The sequence below is a fragment of the Panthera uncia genome, chromosome A2 (genome assembly GCF_023721935.1).
Source record: "Panthera uncia isolate 11264 chromosome A2, Puncia_PCG_1.0, whole genome shotgun sequence".
In the NCBI taxonomy this organism is placed as follows: domain Eukaryota; kingdom Metazoa; phylum Chordata; class Mammalia; order Carnivora; family Felidae; genus Panthera; species Panthera uncia.
Genome location: NC_064816.1, coordinates 144,952,717 through 144,972,114, shown reverse-complemented (window position 1 = coordinate 144,972,114; position 19,398 = coordinate 144,952,717). Strand labels below are relative to the sequence as shown.

At 40.9% G+C, this 19,398-nt stretch overlaps 1 protein-coding gene across 7 annotated transcripts in view; it reads right to left on the bottom strand.

The window, feature by feature from the left end:
• CALD1 (caldesmon 1) overlaps window positions 1–19,398 on the bottom strand; it is a 188,467-nt gene that overhangs the window by 96,129 nt on the left and 72,940 nt on the right. For all 7 annotated transcript variants that reach the window (XM_049641877.1, XM_049641876.1, XM_049641878.1 and 4 more), the window contains one exon: window positions 5,063–5,172. In XM_049641877.1, coding sequence (XP_049497834.1) covers window positions 5,063–5,129 — 67 coding nt within the window. In that variant the 5' untranslated portion in view covers window positions 5,130–5,172. The remainder of the gene's footprint in view (window positions 1–5,062; window positions 5,173–19,398) is intronic.

Genomic DNA, 19,398 nt, shown 5'->3' with positions numbered 1-19,398 from the left:
TTTCTCCCTTGAAATGTACGTATTCCCTGATGATACAAAAGCACCTGCATAAATAATCCAGCGTAAGATGGATTAGTACACAGATGGGAGGAGAAATGGAGGCAAAGGAATCAAGTGTTAATAAAGATACATATAGACCAGGGGAAAATGCATTACGAAGCACTGAGAAATAGATAAAGGCAGAGAGGTAGTGAAATAAAAGACAGATAAAGAAAGGGGACAGAATATACCCATTAATATTTTATTCTCATAATACAGGTGAAGAATAATAAAGAGCAAAACTAATTATTTGTTCAAATATGTAATTGATTTAAAAATACAGTTTAATTTGAGATGTGTACAAATAGTATCTTACACTTAGAAACCATGCATTTAGAGTTTTCAATGGTTACTTGCTTAATTTATTCTATTGAAATTATTTCCTCTCCTTTTTGGTCAAGATTGCTCTAAAGTTACTAATCCACCTAGGATATGAGCTTTGTGACTGTTGGGGCACTGCCTGGACTGGTGACCACTCATCCCTATGATTCAGTATAGTATCTTGCACTTTATAGATAGTCAATACATTTTTTTTGATGACCAAATGAAGTGCCTCCTTTCACCAAATCTAAAGACCTCATTTTAAGGAGTCTAGAGTGGCAGCGAAATGGAGGACATGGACAAGGTGAATAACAAAAAAATGCACAGGTTAAGGGCAGGAAAAGAAGGGAAGGAGGTTTTTGATTAATTAGGCTCACAGTCTAGGTTATGGGAAGCCAGATGATTTGAAATGGATGAGATTAGAACCCGCAGAATGAGGGAGGTGTATGACATTCTCAGGGCAGCTGTGATACAATGAGTACACGCCAGCCCCAAACCCTTGAGAGCCAGCATGGCACAAGGGTTAGCTTTTTAAATAATCTTTTAAATGTATTCTGACGAATGAAATGTAGAAGAATCTGGCTTGTTTTAATTTGTGGTTATAACATCTGGTGAGAGTACGAGTTTTAAATTATTTGTCATTGCAAAGTAGAACTGCACCTGCTAGTCAAGCTCAATAACAACTAATTGAAATAACAGGGTATTTTATCTGGAAAGCCTCTGTGTGTAAGAAGTGGAAATCAACAAAACTTTCTCTTGTCTCTGTTGTCCCTTCTCCCACATGGGCTGCAGGGGTATAGCATACAAAGGGCATAAGCCATCTTTAGTAAGTATCAATGAATATCAGGGTACAAATTATATTTGAGGATATAAATACGTAGTTTCTTGATCATCACTTGGTTTTGTACAGGTTGAAAAGCAGTAGACATACTCTTCCCAATTCTGTCATTCTGTTGGTCTATCCTCAGGGCCCAAAATAGGGCTTGGAACAGAGTAGATGCCCAATTAAAATTTGTTGAAGGTGTGAATGAATGAATCTGCAGCTCTGAGCCTTGGGGCCACTCAATTCTTGCTAACTGACTTCACTGGCACTCCTGATTTGGGTTGAGTTCTTTCTTTTAGTTCCTTGAATCCAAAGGAAAGTTAGGTCTTCTCCAGTCTGGCCCCGGGTATTATGGCCGGGGCCATAGAGTCACATTTTCCAAAATGGAAAGTGCCTTATTGTTTTATGTAAATATATGATTATTATTAAAAAGTTAGACAAACCAAAGGCAAAGGAAAGTAAAAATGACCACCAAGTCCCCAGAGAAAACACTGACTCCAGCTACAGATGAGGAAGCCAAGGTCTAAAGATAAAGGAAGAGGGATCGGCTCAGGCTCTTCTACATCCTTTATCTTCAGATCAAACCATGATTTTAGATGGCCCTTGATTTCTGGTTCTGGCCATCTGTTTCCTGTACACACCCTGAACTTTACCATCAAAGTTGGCTGGACCATAAAACCTGACCTTCCCTTTCCCATAAATGATCAGATTTTACAAAATCCGAAAGAGTGAACACGGACTTACTTAACACGCCCCAGAAAAACAGAACTATAAGGTTCATCTTGAAACGTGAAAAGGTAACAGCCCGAATGTAAGGAGGTCCTTAAATACTCCTTTCAAAAAAAAAAATTGAAAGGAAGAAAGAAAGGGAATTAGTTGAAACATAGTATTCTAAAAGAATTAACAGAGAGAAATGTAAATTTAACAGAGTAGGATAAATTTGTGTAAATTTATTGTAGAGTATTAAGGGTACCTAACTAAGCTTCACCGAGTACATTCCTTTTATGATTGACTTTAAAGGAAGACATGTTCTTCCACACAAAACAGAAAACTGGAAGGAATAAACCATGGAGGTGCGTGGAAAGTTCTTAAGCAAAATTCTGGTTCTAAAGAAAGAGTTTCTTCACTGTAATTACAGTATGGCTCTAGCCACAGCAATACAGTAGTACTGCTCCCTTCACATTGATTCCCCATCTTCCTGTTCACCTGGAAAGCAAAGACACTGAAGGTACTGATTTAGCCTGATGCTCAATTTCCTGTTCTCCTTCCTGAGTCCTTCTAGCCCCATACTCTGAGCCTGGTCTGTGTTTTGACCTTGCTATACTTTGGTTTCCTAGCATGACGTGAGGGACATAAAGGCAGAAGCCATGGCTATTTGTATCTCACCATTGCTTGTCCTATCCCTAGCACAGACACTGAAATTTGGTTAGTGCTTAATAAATATTTGTCATGTAAAGATATCTCATCAGCTTGCAGTTGAATCTGAGGCCATATAACACATCACTAGAAAGAGTAAGAGGTACGTCCTACTGGGCCTGGACACTGCCTAGAAGGTTGTGATGTCCACTCCACATGGATGCTCTCCCTGGTTCTCCCCATTTCCTTGACATTTTTGTCTCCTCTGATGGTTTCTATTACATTTTTATGATCTTACACTTGCTTTCTTGACACTATCACAACCATCCACCTTCAGCTTTTGTACTACCATACTGGGTGAGCCCAAACTTATTCTCTAATAATAATTTCTTTCCCTTTCTGAAAAAAGATAGAACATTTCTATCTCCAAATGCCTACAGGGAATCTCCATTTGGATGTGGTTTCTACCTGAAATTAAACAGCCCCCCCCCCACCATGTACACCCAAGAATGGAACAAGTTTCTCCATCTAGAACACTGTGGGAGATTCCCAGCTCCACAGACCTAATTAAATTCTCTGGAATTGCCTTTGAGTTTCTCCCTCTCCTGAAAGGTCTGCTAATTTTCCCTCCATAAAGACTCCCATATTTGGCCCTCATTTCCATATTTGCTGCCCCAATTCAGGGCCTCATTACTATATGTTCAGTACTAACTCTTCCCACACTCTAGTGCACTGTAGATCACTCTAGTGCACAACGTATCTCATCACACACAGCACCCCCTGTTAAGTCTCTATTGCCCTGCATGGGAAATAGAAACACCCAAGATGTGTGAGTCCAGCTCATTCCTCTTTAAGCAATCAATAGGTCTCTTATACCAGGATTCTTATTTCCACCTCTCTGCTTTTCCTGGTGTCATTTTCTCGCCAAGATGGCTCTCCTTTTACTCTTCATCACTATTACGGCATCCTCCACGGACTACCACTTCCAAGGAGCTTTTTCGGACTAGTTTCACCACAGGATGATGACTGCCCTTCCTTGGCATTGATGTTTAGTTCTGGCTATCTATATGGCTACATTGCTGTTCCTTACTTGCTTAGCCAATGATAATGGTTAAAAAATAAAAACAACAACGACTACTACCATTTATGGAAGTCTGCTATGTGTCAGGTACCAACTAGGCCATTTATGAAGTTCAATAATCTCCACAACAACCACACAAGCTCTGCAGACATTATGCCTACTTTACAAATATGGCAACTGTGGCTTAGAGAGAAGTCACTTACTCATGGCCACACAGCTCATTAGTGGCTAAGAGCAGGGACTTGAACCCACACAGCCCAGGTACCATTCATGGTGTCATATTTATGGACATAGACATTCCATGAATGGCAGCCTTCTCTGGCCAAGCTGATCCAAAGCAGTAATTTTACCTTCTTCTTTTGGGTTCTCCATACACATACACGAGCCTACAGCACCAAATACTTTTGTTATAGGAGTTAAGTTTCCCATTTTCTACTGCAGGATCACTAAGGGATCACCTTACTACCATCTCTTCATCTGTGCATTGGAATTTGTGTGAGGCAACATCGATTTAATTATAAGAACATTATTTAACACTTTTCTTCCGGTGAATGCCTGCTCTGTCTGATGTAAGCCACATTAAACGCCACTGTCCTTCCCTCTAAGGCCTAAAATTTTACGATATGCATTTATGCCCCATGCTTCCTATGTCATTGCTTTATTTCCCCAACCTGCCCTTGAAGTCACCACGACATACAACATGACAGCTTCCAACTAGACTCAGAATATCCACAGTAACAAACTCCATTAACTATTAACCTCTAATACATGGATTACTGGACTTGGCTACTTTTCTAATCAGAATAAAAACTGGTCACAAGATCCATCTAGGACTTATTGCCTTTGTATTTTTTAAATTTTTTAAAAGTTTATTTATTTTTGAGACAGAGAGAGACAGAGAATGAATGGGGGGAGGGTCAGAGAGAGGGAGACACAGAATCTGAAGCAGGCTCCAGGCTCTGAGCTGTCAGCACAGAGCCTGATGCGGGGCTCGAACTCACGGACTGTGAAATCATGACCTGGGCCGAAGTCAGATGCTTAACCGACTGAGCCACCCAGGCGCCCCTGCCTTTGTATTTTTAGACCTAAGGCTCCCATTTCCTTGTTGGTTTCAACTGTCAGCATTTGTCATTTTTCCTGTCCTTTCAATATTATACTGCTTTTTAAACTTTTATCCACACATTGCTTTTGTCACTTAAAAATTCCACTATGAAAGGCTCTGATTTAATGTGACTGTTTGATTCCTCTAGAATCTTTTTTCCTTGATGTTGGTGTTCTTTTTTTACGCATAATTTAGAGTCATAACAGGAAAATTTTCCATCACAACTTTTGCAAAAGGTTTAGTGTGCAATATATTTGGCCCTTCAGGGAGATGATCTTTGAAGCCTGAAACCAGCACTGTTAATAACAGAATACAAATAGTGTTCAACCTAGGACCTTACCTTTCTGCTTCAAGCCGCATCTCTTCCCGCTTTTGCCTCCTGAGTTCTCTGCGACGTTCAAAATCATCCATGGTGTGGCTTCAGGTCTAGGGAGACCGGAGAATCTGGACCTAACAGAGAGGAGGTAGATCGAGATCACAGATGAATCAAAGTATCATTTCCCATGAAGCACTTTAGCCTTTGGTCCCCCACGATTTTTTCATACTCTCCTTTCTTCTTTACTCTTAAGAAAAACACCTTAAGGCTGGCAAGGTAGCCAGTGACCAATTTCTAACTCCCAAGCTGAGCCTTTCATGCACTGAACAAATTCAGTCTCATTCATGAAACCATTAGAGACAAATAAATAAGATCCCAGGATTACAGTTAAAAAATGAAAATAAAAACCTCAGGAGACAGAGGGATTTTGAAGATTTGAAATATTAGTGGGATCACTTCACAGCTACCAAATGATTTTGTTCTTTGTAACTTGCTGAGCCACAGATGAAAGTTACGAAAAAGTGAACAAAGAGAGAGGAAAAGAGAAAAAGAGTGAAAAAAAAGAAAAGTGGCTCAAAAAGGAATATGCAGGAATGAGAGAAAAGTAAGAGAGATAAAAGAAATAAAATAATATAAGCATCAAGGCATAATCTGCACAATCTGAAAGAATATTAATATCAGAATGATAAAAAAAACACAGCAATAATACCATGAATAAGCAGAAGTCGGCAGCATTTTTAAAAGCAGTTACATATGATCAAGCCGTTTTCAGAGCTCCAAAGTCCCGGCTCTTTGCAACCCAACCATTTTATCCTTTCCTACCTCCTCCGTGATGCTTTTGATCCCAGAAAGATCTTCCCTTTCCAGCTCTTCAACTGCGAAGCCTACTTCCCTTGCACTTCTGTGCCATGAAGCCAAGTATTCCAGAATTCCCCTGCAGCCCCCAAACCCAAAATGACTACCAGAAAAGGGGAAGCGGGCTCTTTTTGTCCTTGCTTTGTTTACAGAGCTGTCAGTGGTTAGTTAAACTCGGCCTGGAATCTGGCATTTAAGGCCTGCTTGAAGATTGTTTCCTGTGTGGAGCGGGAGGCCTCCACTTCCTCTGCAATCCTAGACTCTCCGCTGCACTCAGATCACAAAAAATATTTTCCAGCCCTTTCTGTGCTTATGAGACAAGAAGTTCGCCCTGTGCAGGAAAATCAGGAGCTGTGCAAAGCCTAAAGCCATCACCTAATGGCATCTCTGTTTGTGGGGGCAAAAAGCAAAACTTAGATTTTAAAGCCAAGTTCAGAAACCTTCTCAAATAAATTGTCAGATTCTTTTATTTTCAAGCATTTTCCCCTTAAAAAAACACACAAAAACAAAAATAAAGTCTCTGCCAACAAAAATAAAACTATACAATGTTTGCATTTTCCCCCTTTCTTATCCCTTAGGGTATTACTTATACTGCATATAAATCTTTTAGAAACTCTAATTTTGGTATTTATTGGGAGTTTTAAAATTTTAAGGTGTTTTTCTATCTTACTCTTACCAAAAGTACTTTCTAAGTACTTTGCTAGTTATGAAGAAAAGAATCAGTTTTCCTTTACTATTTCATCAACCACAAGTTTCTCTACATTTTCTGGCTTGATCTCTCCATAGTTATCAGAATGAAAAAAAAAGTGATTTGAACACCCCCTGAGAGGTCATCTGGGGGTCTTTCACCTGGGGGTGGGCTCCCGTTCTGAGGACAGTACAGGGTGAGAACAGCCCCGTGGCCAGTGGGACCAAACTTTGGTTACCCGGATGCTAGGTGCAGTGAGAGAGTAAACTCTTCTCGTCCCTTTCTTCAATACAGGCTTTTGTTGTGTATGAACCACTTTGCAAATAACTACAGCAACAGCAAACAGAAATGGGAGAGGGGGGTCTGTCTCTAAGTAAACAATTTCACTTTCCTTAATTTATCCAAGCAGCTTGAAAGGCATCCTCTAAAGCCTGAACTCCTCCCTCATCCAAGCTAAGTTGTAATACTGGCTGCTTTTCAGTAACAACGGGCTGAGTTTCTTAGCCTATACCTGTGGTGGAGGTGCTAATAAGCAGTGATGTAAATATCCGCAAGCAGGCTGGAGATGCACGTCGTGGGCAGAGCCTGAAAGGTCTTGGAACAAACACTCACAGGCAAGTGGAACGGACTGAGAGCGTGCGGTCGCTTTGGCTGACCATCCTCACTGGCAAATTCTTTTTCTGCTACCCATTCTCTACACCTACTCCTCACCTTTTATTACTTACTTGGGCCCTTGTTTTCTTTCCCCAAAGTCCATCTATCCCCTTATTTACTCATCTGGATCCTGGGGAGTATGCATCTGGGGCACTAGACGTGGGGGAGGGGGTCGCTCTATGATGCGTCTACACAGACAAGTGCCTTTCCGGGTTGTGTTTTGTGGACATGTGGAGAGTGTATCTGAGGGAGAGGAGAACGCACATCTGCGTATGGTGTGGTATGACTCTCTCTTGGGGGTGTATGAGGCTGTGCGGGGGAAAGAAGGTGTGTATGTTTCTGGAAATGGTCCTCAGGTGGTCTCCCACCAGGATGGGGCTGGAGGTCCTCCTCAGTCGTCACACTCTTGTACCACAGTGCTCCTCTGAACTTCTCCGCCCCTGTCCCATTAAGGGGAGCCATGTCTGGGTGGAACTGTAAGGGGTGTTTCCCCGTTTTTGGGAGCAGCAGCTTCCATCTTCTCAGCTCCTAATCTCTCATTTCCTCCCCTTCCCCCAGTCCATGCTGAATCCCTTCCAGCAACATTGGTTAGGAAACAAACTCTCAATCAACGTAGTGACGAAATGTCAAGGCAAAGAGATTCTAGAAACCACGGAGCTCTAGAGGGTCCCAAATGGAGGTTAGCCTGAAAAAGAAATGTAGGCTAAGGGAGGTATGTACCTGTGAATGTGACAGATGGATTCTTGAAAGCTTTATGAAAAATCTAAACTTTGGAACTGTGCAGGGGTGGGGGGAGGTCATGGTCATGCTATTGAAAGAACTTTGACATGACTTCTGCGTAAAGGGGGAAAGCACTTTACAAAGGCAGATGAATCATTACTGACTGACAACATCTGTCTTTTCAACATGGACTCCCCAGTACAAGATTTTCTTAAAACAGGGCGCATCTATGCTGGTGTAATTAAGTAGTAAGTCAGCGTTACAGATTCCTAATCGGTTAGCATGTAGCCCTTCCTTTTGGTAATGACACCACGAAATCCAGTTAGGGGCAGGAGATATGAGCATTATGAACGGATAGCTTCTAGTCCACCCTCAGTTATTAGAGGGAGAAGCCACAGAGAAAGCTAAGTCCTACCTACCTCAAAATCAGCACAGACTGAATAGTGAATGGGTGTGGGGAAAGTCCTTGGCATCTTCTGGGAATGCTGCTACTGGTCTTGGAATGCATCAAGAACAAAATCTATTGTGTCAGGGACACTGGATAAGTTAGTGCAGCTTCCAAAAGTAACTAACACTTATTGAACGTGTACTGTGTGTTGGGTTATTTTTCTCTTACTGTTTCTGTTTGAAATTCATGGGTGTTATTTCTCAGAGTAGTTTCAAGTTTAAAGACTAAAAGGAACAGAAAGGACAGAGCTCCTAGATACTCCCTTTCCTCCACCCCTGCCCAGTTTCTTCTACGTTGCACTGAATCGTGTGCTCACGCTGCAGAAACTGTATTGAAGACCTAACCCCTCAGAACGTGACCTTATTCAGAAATAGCGCCTTTGTATATGTAGTCAAGACGAGGCTATTAAAGAGGGCCCTATTCTAAGATGGCTGGTGTTCCTATACAAAGGGGAACTCTGGACACAGGAACAGACATACACAAGAAGATACTGTGGAGACACAAGGAGAATGCCATGAGAAGGTGGAGGGCAAGGAGTACCTGAGGCGACCAGAGCTGGGAGAGAGAGACCAAACAGATCCTTCTTTAAGTGTCCTCAGAGAAAGCCCTCCTGACACCTCCATTTTGGACTTCTAGCTTCCAGAACTGTGAGACAATGTTTCTGTTGTTCTAAGTCCCTCAGGTTGTGGTACTTTGTTATGGCAGCCCTAGAAAACTAATCTAGCCTAATTAACATCATGGGGTCGTGGGGCACATTTGTTACAACTGATGAACCAATACATTATTAGCTACGGTCCATAGATTACATTAGGTTTCACACTTGGTGTTATGCTGAGCTTTGCCAGGTGCATGATATCATGTATTAACCATTATAGTAGCAGAATAGTTTCCCTGCCCTGAACAACCCCTATTCTCCATCTTTTCACACTTCCCTCACTCCCACCTCTACCCCAACCCTTGGCAACCACTGATCCTTTTACTGTTTTTACAATAGCTTTGCCTTTTCCAGAATGTCATACAGTTGAAATCATACAGTATGTAGCCTTTTTACACTGGTGTCTTTCACTTAGCAACGTGCATTTAAGTTTCCTCCTTGTCTTTTTGTGCCTTGATAGCTCTGCTGGGCTATTTAAAAATATGTTAAATTATTTTATCTACACAATAAACCTGTGAAGTAGCTATTAAAATCCCCATTTAACAGAATTTCAAAGTGCCTGCTCTTAAGCACTATAATATTCTTGGACTAATCCACTATTTATCTCTAGGAATTGTTTTCCCTTTCAGGAAATAAGCAAGAGTGCCCCAGCAAAGTTCTGAGAAGACTATTGTCAAGATCTCTGGTTGAATTCATTGGATCGAATTAAACTGAGATAAGAAGTGATCTTAAAAGTTACCCATGCTGGGGTGCCTGGATAGATGGCTCAGACATTTGAGCATCCGACTTCGGCTCAGGTCATGTTCTCACAGTTTGTGGGTTTGAGCCCCATGTTGGGCTCTATGCTGACAGCTCAGAGCCTGGAGCCTGCTTCAGATTCTGGGTCTCCCTCTCTCTCTGCCCCTCCCCCACTCACATTCTGTCTCTCTCTCTCTCTCAAAAATAAATAAGCATTAAAAAAAAAAAGTTACCCATACCTCTTCAATTGTATGTTCATTTGGCTTAAATGACAGAATTGTCATGTCTCAAAGATACCAATTAAATTAAACCTTGCAAATAGTAATTAAGCCTCTATTAATTTATTGTTACTTCTTTGTAAGATTCATATATCAGGATGCTCAGATTCTGGACAGCATCACTGCATACTTCTGTGATGTTAGCATTTCTTTCTTGCATTGCACCTTCCTTATTACATAACCTTCCTCTTCTGACCACTATACCCTCATTCTCAACATAACACTTTCTCTTTTATTTCAAGGAACCCTAGTGTTTCAACACTCATAACAATTATTAGGCAGATTCTTTCTGATTAGTCATCATTATTTACCCACTATAAATATCATGGTGAAATGAATTCAGCGAAGCCCCACAAAAACAAAAACAAAAAACAAGAAACACATTTACACCATCAAGATGCAATATACATTTACTGAGCATTTACTATGGTGTTCTATTATACACACTAGGGATACAACAATGAACAAGACTGAAAAGGTCCCTGTCCTCCTGGAACTTGTATTTTAGACTTCCTTGCTTCTTTAAACTTCTACCAGGTGTATCATACCCATTTTCAACTTTGAATCACAACTATCATCTGTTTTCTGTCTTTTGTTCTCAAGATTCAGGGCTTTGTGGGAGAAAGTCAGGAGCCATGTTTTGTCTGTGAGGGTTTGTGTTAACCTCAGCTGGGTGACTACTGTGGCTCAGTGATACTTCTCTTCATCCTACATGTACTGGGGTGATTTCTGGGTGTGATATATTCCAGCAGATTCCTCACCTCTGCTCTTCAAATTATCTTCACTAACCTCAATGCTTCAATTGCCCTTCTCTACAAACCCTTGGCAAACAGTGATCTGGACTCAGGAACCTGGACTAATCCTTTCTGTGAAGTGAGGTGCTTGGACTAGATGATGTCCAAGGTTTAATCCTACTCTATATAATACTATGGTTCCATACCTGCTCTCCAATCCAGCAAAGATGGATATATCAAACATGATATGTCCATGATTCCTCCTTTCTAGGCCTAAATGATATCTAGTCTTCTAATTCTCTTCTAGTCTTCTAATTTAGAAAGCATTAACCTTCCTTTCAAGCACATCATCCCACGACATCCTCGATAAAAATATTGTATTGCTTCTCAAACATGTCACTGAATTTTCCACTTCTGCACTTTTAATCCATACATCACATCCATCTGGAATGAGTTCCTCTATCCTTTTCATTGTCCATATTCTATTCAGTCATGAATTCTGGAGTCTTCAGTTCAGACTGGGTCCTTCAGTCATGAAGTCTGACTCTATTGAGTCAGACCCAAATTTCACTTCTTCATGATGGTTTTCTTGAGGACTCTAGCTTGGAAGTGATATCTCCCTCCTTGAACACCTATCATTGATTTTGGGAATTAATGTACTGCCTTGCCACAGCTCAACTGTTCTAACTAGTATTTAAATTTTTTTAGTGTTCGTTTATTTTTGAGAGAGAGAGAATGGGGAAGGGACATGGAGTGGGGGGAGGGTGCAGAGGATCTGAAGTAGGCTCTGCACTGTCAGCAGGCAGCCCAACCTGAGGCTTGAACTCACGAACCATGAGATCATGATCTGAGCTGAAGTCGGATGCTAAACCGACTGAACCAACCAGGTGCCCCTGTTCTACTATTTAAATATTTTATTGATATTTTATTTTCTATATATTTTCATTCTTAAGGCCAATAATGAAAAGATAACCACTGTACAAAAAAGTCTCTTTCCTATTGGGCATGGTAGGCACTCAGGAATTGTAGCTGATTTGAACCATTGGATTTTTATTCTAGATTTTACCATTCTGAGTATGTAAAATGTAACTCAAGCTGATTCATCTCTGTATTTTATTGACTGATCAGTGTTTACAAAGTGAATTAAAGACTTTTGTAATAGACTATATATGAATCTCAAAAGTTATATAAACCCACATTTGCAGTAGTTACACAGTAAATCTGGCAGTGTTTTCTTTCTGACTGTAGAAAATGAACTTTTGTCCTTTTTAAAAAAGTTCAATTTATCAACCTGCTTTGCTCTTTTCTGAACAGAATGGTTCATTTGGGACTCAAAAACCAAATAAACACATGGATTGTAACATACAGTTTGGACTTAACTTTAGCTCAACCTTCACCATCTTGTTCCAAAAATCTGTGCTACTTAAAAAACAAAACAAAACAAAACAAAACAAAACAAAAAAAACAACAAAAAACACATGCAATCACCAAGGCACATTTGTCAAGATCAGCAATACAGAAATAAGAATGAATGGGATCAACCTGAGGAGCTCTGCCCTCTCAAGCTGTTTCTTTTCTCTGATCAGTGGAATCCAGAACACGAAGCTGTACTATGAGCAGGCTAACAGGTTATGACCTGTTTTTTCTCTTCATTCCTGCTCCATCTTTTATCATTACGTTCCCTCTATTTGTATTTCTTCATTTGCAAAACCCTGACAGGCTTCACATAACTAAAATCAATGTCTTTTGTGACAGAGAGTGGCCTCTTTTCACCTTAGCAGGAATGGGCAGCTTGGGCATTTCAGACTGACCAAGTGCTGGTGTTTATATACACTGACTCTAACGCTTGGGAAGACAACACATTTAGGGATTCTAGGTTGCATCTTAAAGTGTTATCACAAACACTGCCACTTTATTTGGAGCACTTCAGATTGTTCAAACCCTGTGGCAATCATTGTTTGATTCTTAGGTAAGAAAACTAGGTTCATCTCCATATAAAGAAAGAAGACTGAGATGTATAGAACTTCGGCACTAGCTCCTGAATAGCAGCCAATCGGTGGAGAACCAGCACTGGTGTTTAGAATAATCTCTACACCATTCTGAGAAGTCTGAGAAAAGTGAGGAGAAGAGAAAATTTGAAACCCAATTACTTCTGTGCCCTTTTTTCTTACTTAGGGTTTAAAATACTTTTCCTTGGCAAACTCAAGGAGAATTACACTGAAAGACACAGGCTAATACCAAATCAGAACAGGTATGTGGCCACTTCTGCTCTTGGTCCCTAGAGAGAAGTAAAAGGCATAGGTGTGAATGCTATGGCAAAGATGGAAATTCTCCACCAAACTGTGTCTGTGTGAGAACAAAAATTGCGTAGCTTTGCTGCAAGGAATGTATAAATGTGATAACCTAAGCTAATTCTGATGTATAAGGGTGGGGTCCTTGCCCCAACAGAACTCTCCAGCAAGAGGTAGGGCTGCTGAGAAAGCGTGAACCCCTATTACTGAAAACAGTCCGGTAGAGGTGAAATGGCCATCTATTTAGGGCTGTAGGAAAAGATAGTCTTTAAGATTCTAAAGCTATGCTGTCCAATACAGTAGCCACTAGTCACATGAGGCAATTTAAATGTAAATTAATTAAAATTAAATAAAATTCAGGGGCACCTGGGTGGCTCAGTTGGTTAAGAGTCTGGCTCTTGGGGCGCCTGGGTGGCTCAGTGGGTTAAGCGTCCGACTTCGGCTCAGGTCATGATCTCGCGGTTCATGAGTTCGAGCCCCGCGTCGGGCTCTGTGCTGCCAGCTCAGAACCTGGAGCCTGTTTCGGATTCTGTGTCTCCCTCTCTCTCTCTGACGCTTCCCCGTTCATGCTCTGTTTCTCTCTGTCTCAAAAACAAATAAACGCTAAAAAAAAAATTAAGAAACAAAAAAAAAAGAGTCTGGCTCTTAACTTAGGCTCAGGTCACGATCTCACAGGTTCATGCCTGGAGCCTGCTTGGGATTCTCTCTCCCTCTCTCTCTCTGCCCCTCCCCCCCTGAATAAATAAATAAACTTAAAAAAATAAATAAAATAAACATAAGAATTTCTGTGATTGTTAAAAAAATTAAAGAAAATTAGGAATTCCATTTCTCAGTTCCACCAGCCCTGTTTCTAGTGTTCTGTGGCTGCATGTGTCCAGTGGCTACCATATAAGACAATGCAGAGAGCATCTTCACCACCACAGAAAGTTCTACTGGAGAGCCCCACTTACAGTGTGTCAGACACGATCTCAGACTTGAGAGATCTTATAATTTCATAGATAAGATGGAATGGTATGTGGGGTGTGGCACAGGTCAGCTTTTGGAAGCCTGGATGTATTCTTTTAATCCTCTTAGAATACCCTCTCTGTTCTCCTGCAGGAGGCCTTTGGATCAGACAATCTCACTGTGACTAAGCACTTGCTATTGAGTAAGTTAAATGCTCAGCACAGGCAAAAGAAGCTGAGACACCGTCTGAAGACAGATCACACCTCAAATTGCATAACAAGGACCGTGAGTGGTTTATTTGGAACAGAAGATCAGAGCTCATGGGTCTTCACCAATGGTAAACATGGTACGGAGATCATCATATTTTACACAACAGTAGTTTTACTTATGCATGACCCTTTGGACTTTCTGGTCTACTCAGCTATAAAAACATTGGCAACCCACGAGTCTGCTCTTTGTGATTGGTTTTCCAACTAACATTTCTAATTTAGTGATCAAAACCCAGATCCAGAGCCTTAGCCAGCTATCTTTGTTGATACAAGGTATCAGCAAGGTGAGAGAGTTTAGATGGCAGGATATAAATCCAGTTACACTGCTGGAGACAATTCAAAGGTATGTGCTTTGCCAGTGGTAATAGTCTTGTGCATGAAGGACACGCTAGTATTAATGGAGACTAATTATTCCCTAGTGAATTTTTCAACTTTTATTCATCATGATCCTCAAATGCATTTATTGTGTTCTAGAATTATGTAGCAAGTTAGAGGCTATCTTCTAAGAGTTTATAGTCTAAGATGAAAAGCTTTGAAACCAAACCAAGGGACATTATCCATTATACCCCTCGGACACTATAGATGCACAACTTAAACATAGAAATCTACACAGAAGTTAAATAATAAATCGAAAAGGGCTTAGACTGCTTCCTCTTTCCTCTCATCATTTAGATGGCACTTCACCCTAGTTGTTAGTTTGGAGATTTCTGGACTTTTCTTTTTTTTTTTTTTAAACGTTTTATTTATTTTTGAGACAGGGAGAGACAGAGCATGAACAGGGGAGGGTCAGAGAGAGGGAGACACAGAATCCGAAACAGGCTCCAGGCTCTAAGCTATCAGCACAGAGCCCGACGCGGGGCCCGAACCCACGGACCGCGAGATCATGACCTGAGCCAAAGTCGGCCGCCCAACCAACTGAGCCACCCAGGCGCCCCTGGACTTTTCTTCAAGTAAGAAATGACTCACAGTATAGGCTTAAGACTAGCATAAGACAATAGGGTCTCTGAACCGCTAATGTGTTTGTATGGACACCCATATTATATTTCTATTGGAGCATTTAGTCTGTAGCTTGAATTTTAATTGCTAAGTACATATCTGTCCTTCCTGAAGACTGTAACCTCCTTGAGGTTATTACTCATTTTTGTGATCCTCCAAAGTAGTATTTGAGGGGTCCCTCAAACAGTCCCTTAACTATTTTTTTTTATAGTCCGCAAGGCTGACTACTTGTTGAATTGGAATGGCTTCTAGGGCATTTCTTTCATTAGACTTAGTTGGCAAATAGAGGAACTTGGCTAAGACATTATCAAAAGGCCATGTCTCCAGCTGAGCTTTTAGTACTACCTTGAGGGTGGCAGTGGTTCACTATGGAGCTCTATTTTATATTGTGATTTGTAGCTACGGTTGTTTTCCTCTAGTGGAAAAGAACCTTGTCTTAGAAGATGGGTATTAGGCATTTGTAACTGAGGGAATAGTTCTGGGATGTTCAAAGAGAAGGAGGGACAAAGAAGACATATGATGAATAAGAAAAGAAGAGAATCAGGGTTGGGCTGAAACACTCCAAATTGCCAAGGCCTTTGGAGGTTCCGTGCCACTCCTCCATCATAATTAGAAAATACTGACATTCAGAGCTGATTTAAATGCTTCCATCAGTCTAAAAAAAAAGTGTTGCCTGGTTTTGCTCTCTAACCATGCTCAGTAATTAGAAACATAAGGCACTGTACTGGATGCTTGCTTGAGAACCCACCCCTCCCAAGCCTGGTGTCATTACCCATTGGCTATCGGACTTTTATCTTTTCTCACCATCTCTCAGGAGCCTCAGCCCAGGTCACAGGAAGAGCATGTGGTTGCCACGGGCATTCCTGAGAAAACCTGGAGACCTCCGGCGCCACCTCAAACTCTAAAGCACACGAAGAAACTCATTTTGCCAGCCTACTTCCTAGCTGGAGCTCTATAAATCTATACTGCATTGGGAAGGCAGTAGTTCAGGTATGGGAAGACAGGTTTTCAAACCAAAAGAGTCATAGGGAGGATCTTTGTGACAACCAGCTTGAAAGGACATCCTCGTTTGTTTCTGAGAACAAGAAAGCTGCTCTGACAGCTGATCCTACAGTTCCTCGCGCTCTTGCTCAAAAACCTGTATTTTGCAGAATGTAGGAGCAGAACACCATCCTAAGAAGCAAAAGCAGCAGCAGCAGCTTTTTACCTTGGACAAAATCCACAAGGAAAACAGAAAAATGCTTGTAATCAAGGACTTCAACTCAACAGGCACCTAGCTTGTCAAATGAAAACATGTGGCGGCCACCTGCTAAGCATCTTAAAGAAAAAAAGATACCTTCTTGTTTTTCTACCTGATCTAGTCTCTTTGGAGCATATTTGCATTTCCCGGTTTTTCACACTCAAACAGTGCTGTCCACACTCTGTATAAAGATGACTAAGCAATTTTGTATTAAGTAACCAAAGCAAGTCCTGCCAATTTTAGAATAATTAAGTTTCTGCCGTCTAATATAAACAGTTCCAAGAACTGCATGCAGCCTACCAAAAGTATATATTACAAGTAGTCAACACTGTGGCCAGCTGGCAGGCAGATCAACCTATTAAAGTAGAATTGTTCAGAATTCAGAGTATTATTTTTCTTTTCTCCCATTATTTTCTCTGCATCCAACTTTGTTTCTTTGGGATTGTTTTCAAGTATACAAAGCAAGAAACTGTTGCGGAATTGCACCTCCTGTAAACGAATGAGCTTTTCTCTTGAGATCCTTTGGAGCACACAAATCATTCCCATTTCAACCCCTGTCTACACAGGCAGCCAAAGCAAAATGGAGCAAGTGAATCTACTTTGTTCCCACTCAAGCTGAAGTGTTCATTTTGCTTGACCATAAGAAAGGTCTACAGTGACCACTAGACAAATGAATGCGCACATTAAATCCTATGCCCACTGGGCCCTGAAAATATCTTTCTGACCACTGATCCTTGTACTGCCTTTGCCAGGTAGCTTGGTGGGCCACAATTTATTGCTAATAAAACTAAAGTCATGGATTCAATACCACCAGGAATGAGTTAACTGTTTAAGATAAAAAAAAAACCCTTAAACTATTGCCATGTGCTATGACATTAATCTTGGCCAGCTATAATGGCAGATGTGGCTTGACAAGTTTAAGTTGAGAAAATAGAGACGGTTAGACTAAACCCACTCCACCATGACCCTCAATAGAGTGTAGGGTCAAATGAGTGTGAGTGTAGCATCATACAAAAAGGTCTCTGAATATTCAATTGCATTATAAGCCCTGTTGTCTTCTTCACTGTGAATAAATTCACACATCATCAAGAGGGGTTAAGGCTCCACAATCATCATTACAATGAAAACTTCAGTAAAAACGTTCAACAAATATTGCGAAGTAATATTCACATACTAACCACTTTGCTTGGTATGGCATGTAAGCTGTCAATGCAACTATTCTGCCCTCTCTGGGCTTATAATCTGAGAGTGGAGACAGGCAATAAATAAAGAAAATACAAATTGGGATAAAGGTTAGAAAGGTTCCAAGAGAGAACTACAGAAGTGACCTAATGCTTTTCTTCGGGCTAGAATAGAATATAGGCAGTAACAGCTTTTTCAAACAGGAATGATATTAATACACATAGAGACATGCATTCATAAAGAGAACATGAGTTTATAAGACCAGAGTTTATATTCATTAAACAAATACATATATATGGACATCTGTTTTGTTCCAGACACTCACTCTTCCAGTTGCTGATAAATCAAACTTTTCTCTACTTGTCTCTCTTAAAGAAGTGGGTGAGGAGTAAAGTAGGTAGTCAGGTTTGAGGGATGGTGAATTATTCTTACCCCTTCTTTCACACCTCAGGTCCTGTGTAAGTAATAGAAAACTAAGGACATATCGGCTGCTGTCTACCACAATTTATACAGACAAACAGAATCCACTTAAGATATTAACTTCACATGGCTAAAGTAGGAGGCAAGAATGAGGGCATCTTTCTGGAAACCATCCAGCTCAGTGAACTTCCGACAAGAAAAGCATGTTTCCCACCCACTATTAAGCCAAAATTTGTTGACTGAAATGAAGCTGGTCCACTTTGTTTTTTCAAACTTTGGTTCATGATTCCAAGAAACGAACAGTCCATAATAAATTTACCCCAGTGGCAGAACATCTCACAACCAGCTTTTCCCCTTTGAATACCCCCAAACAGACCTTTTATTTGTTGACATACAGCCCCTGGACATTCATGAAAACAGGATGTTCTATTGCTGCTTTTTAAGTTAAATGGATTTAAGTCAGGGTCTCAGCCGAATTTCAAAAACAGATGTTACACAGCAGAAAGGCTGAACTGACCCCAGCAATGAGAGGCTATTTCACTTGAACTTGGAATATTCTTTGTTAGGAGAAGCAATCAAAGATGCCTTCAATTGGAAACAGGAGCAACCCAAGGTGTACTACTGTCTCCAATCAGTGATGGCCTGTGGGTCTAGGAAGCTGTTGGGCCTGTAGGACTACTGGTTTGGGGAATAAGCAGCTGAGGGCTAATGACGGGGAGGCATAAATGCCTTGGTTTTGGAGGGGGTTAGTGAGGAACAATGATCTTCCTCCCACACGACATCATCCTGAGTCTCTGTACCTTTCAGGGGCCCTGCATGAAGTGGCTTCACTGAATCCATCAAATGATTGCTGACATGTAAACACAACTCACAGCTGGGCCACAGGCCTCAGTTCTGCAAAAATGTAGCCCTTGTTTCTGCCTCTGGGCCTTTGTCTCTGCTTCCTCTCTCTCATTACCTGTAGTGCCTTCCACTTCTACAAATCCATGTATTTTTCTAGAGTCTAGCTCAGTCCTATCTTTATTCCAGAAACATCTTTGCGTTCAACTTTTGCAATATTGTTGGTACTGTTCTTTTTGGTGATCAATCTTATATGGCTTTGTTGTTCAGATTTCTTATAACTCTCTTTCTCTTGAGCAAGTCTAAAGCTGCTCAATGTTGTGTCTACATCTCCTTTGAAATCTGCTCACAGTTCTGGGTAGCTTGCTATGCCTTTGTAGATGCAAGGGAGTATTTGCTGAATTAAG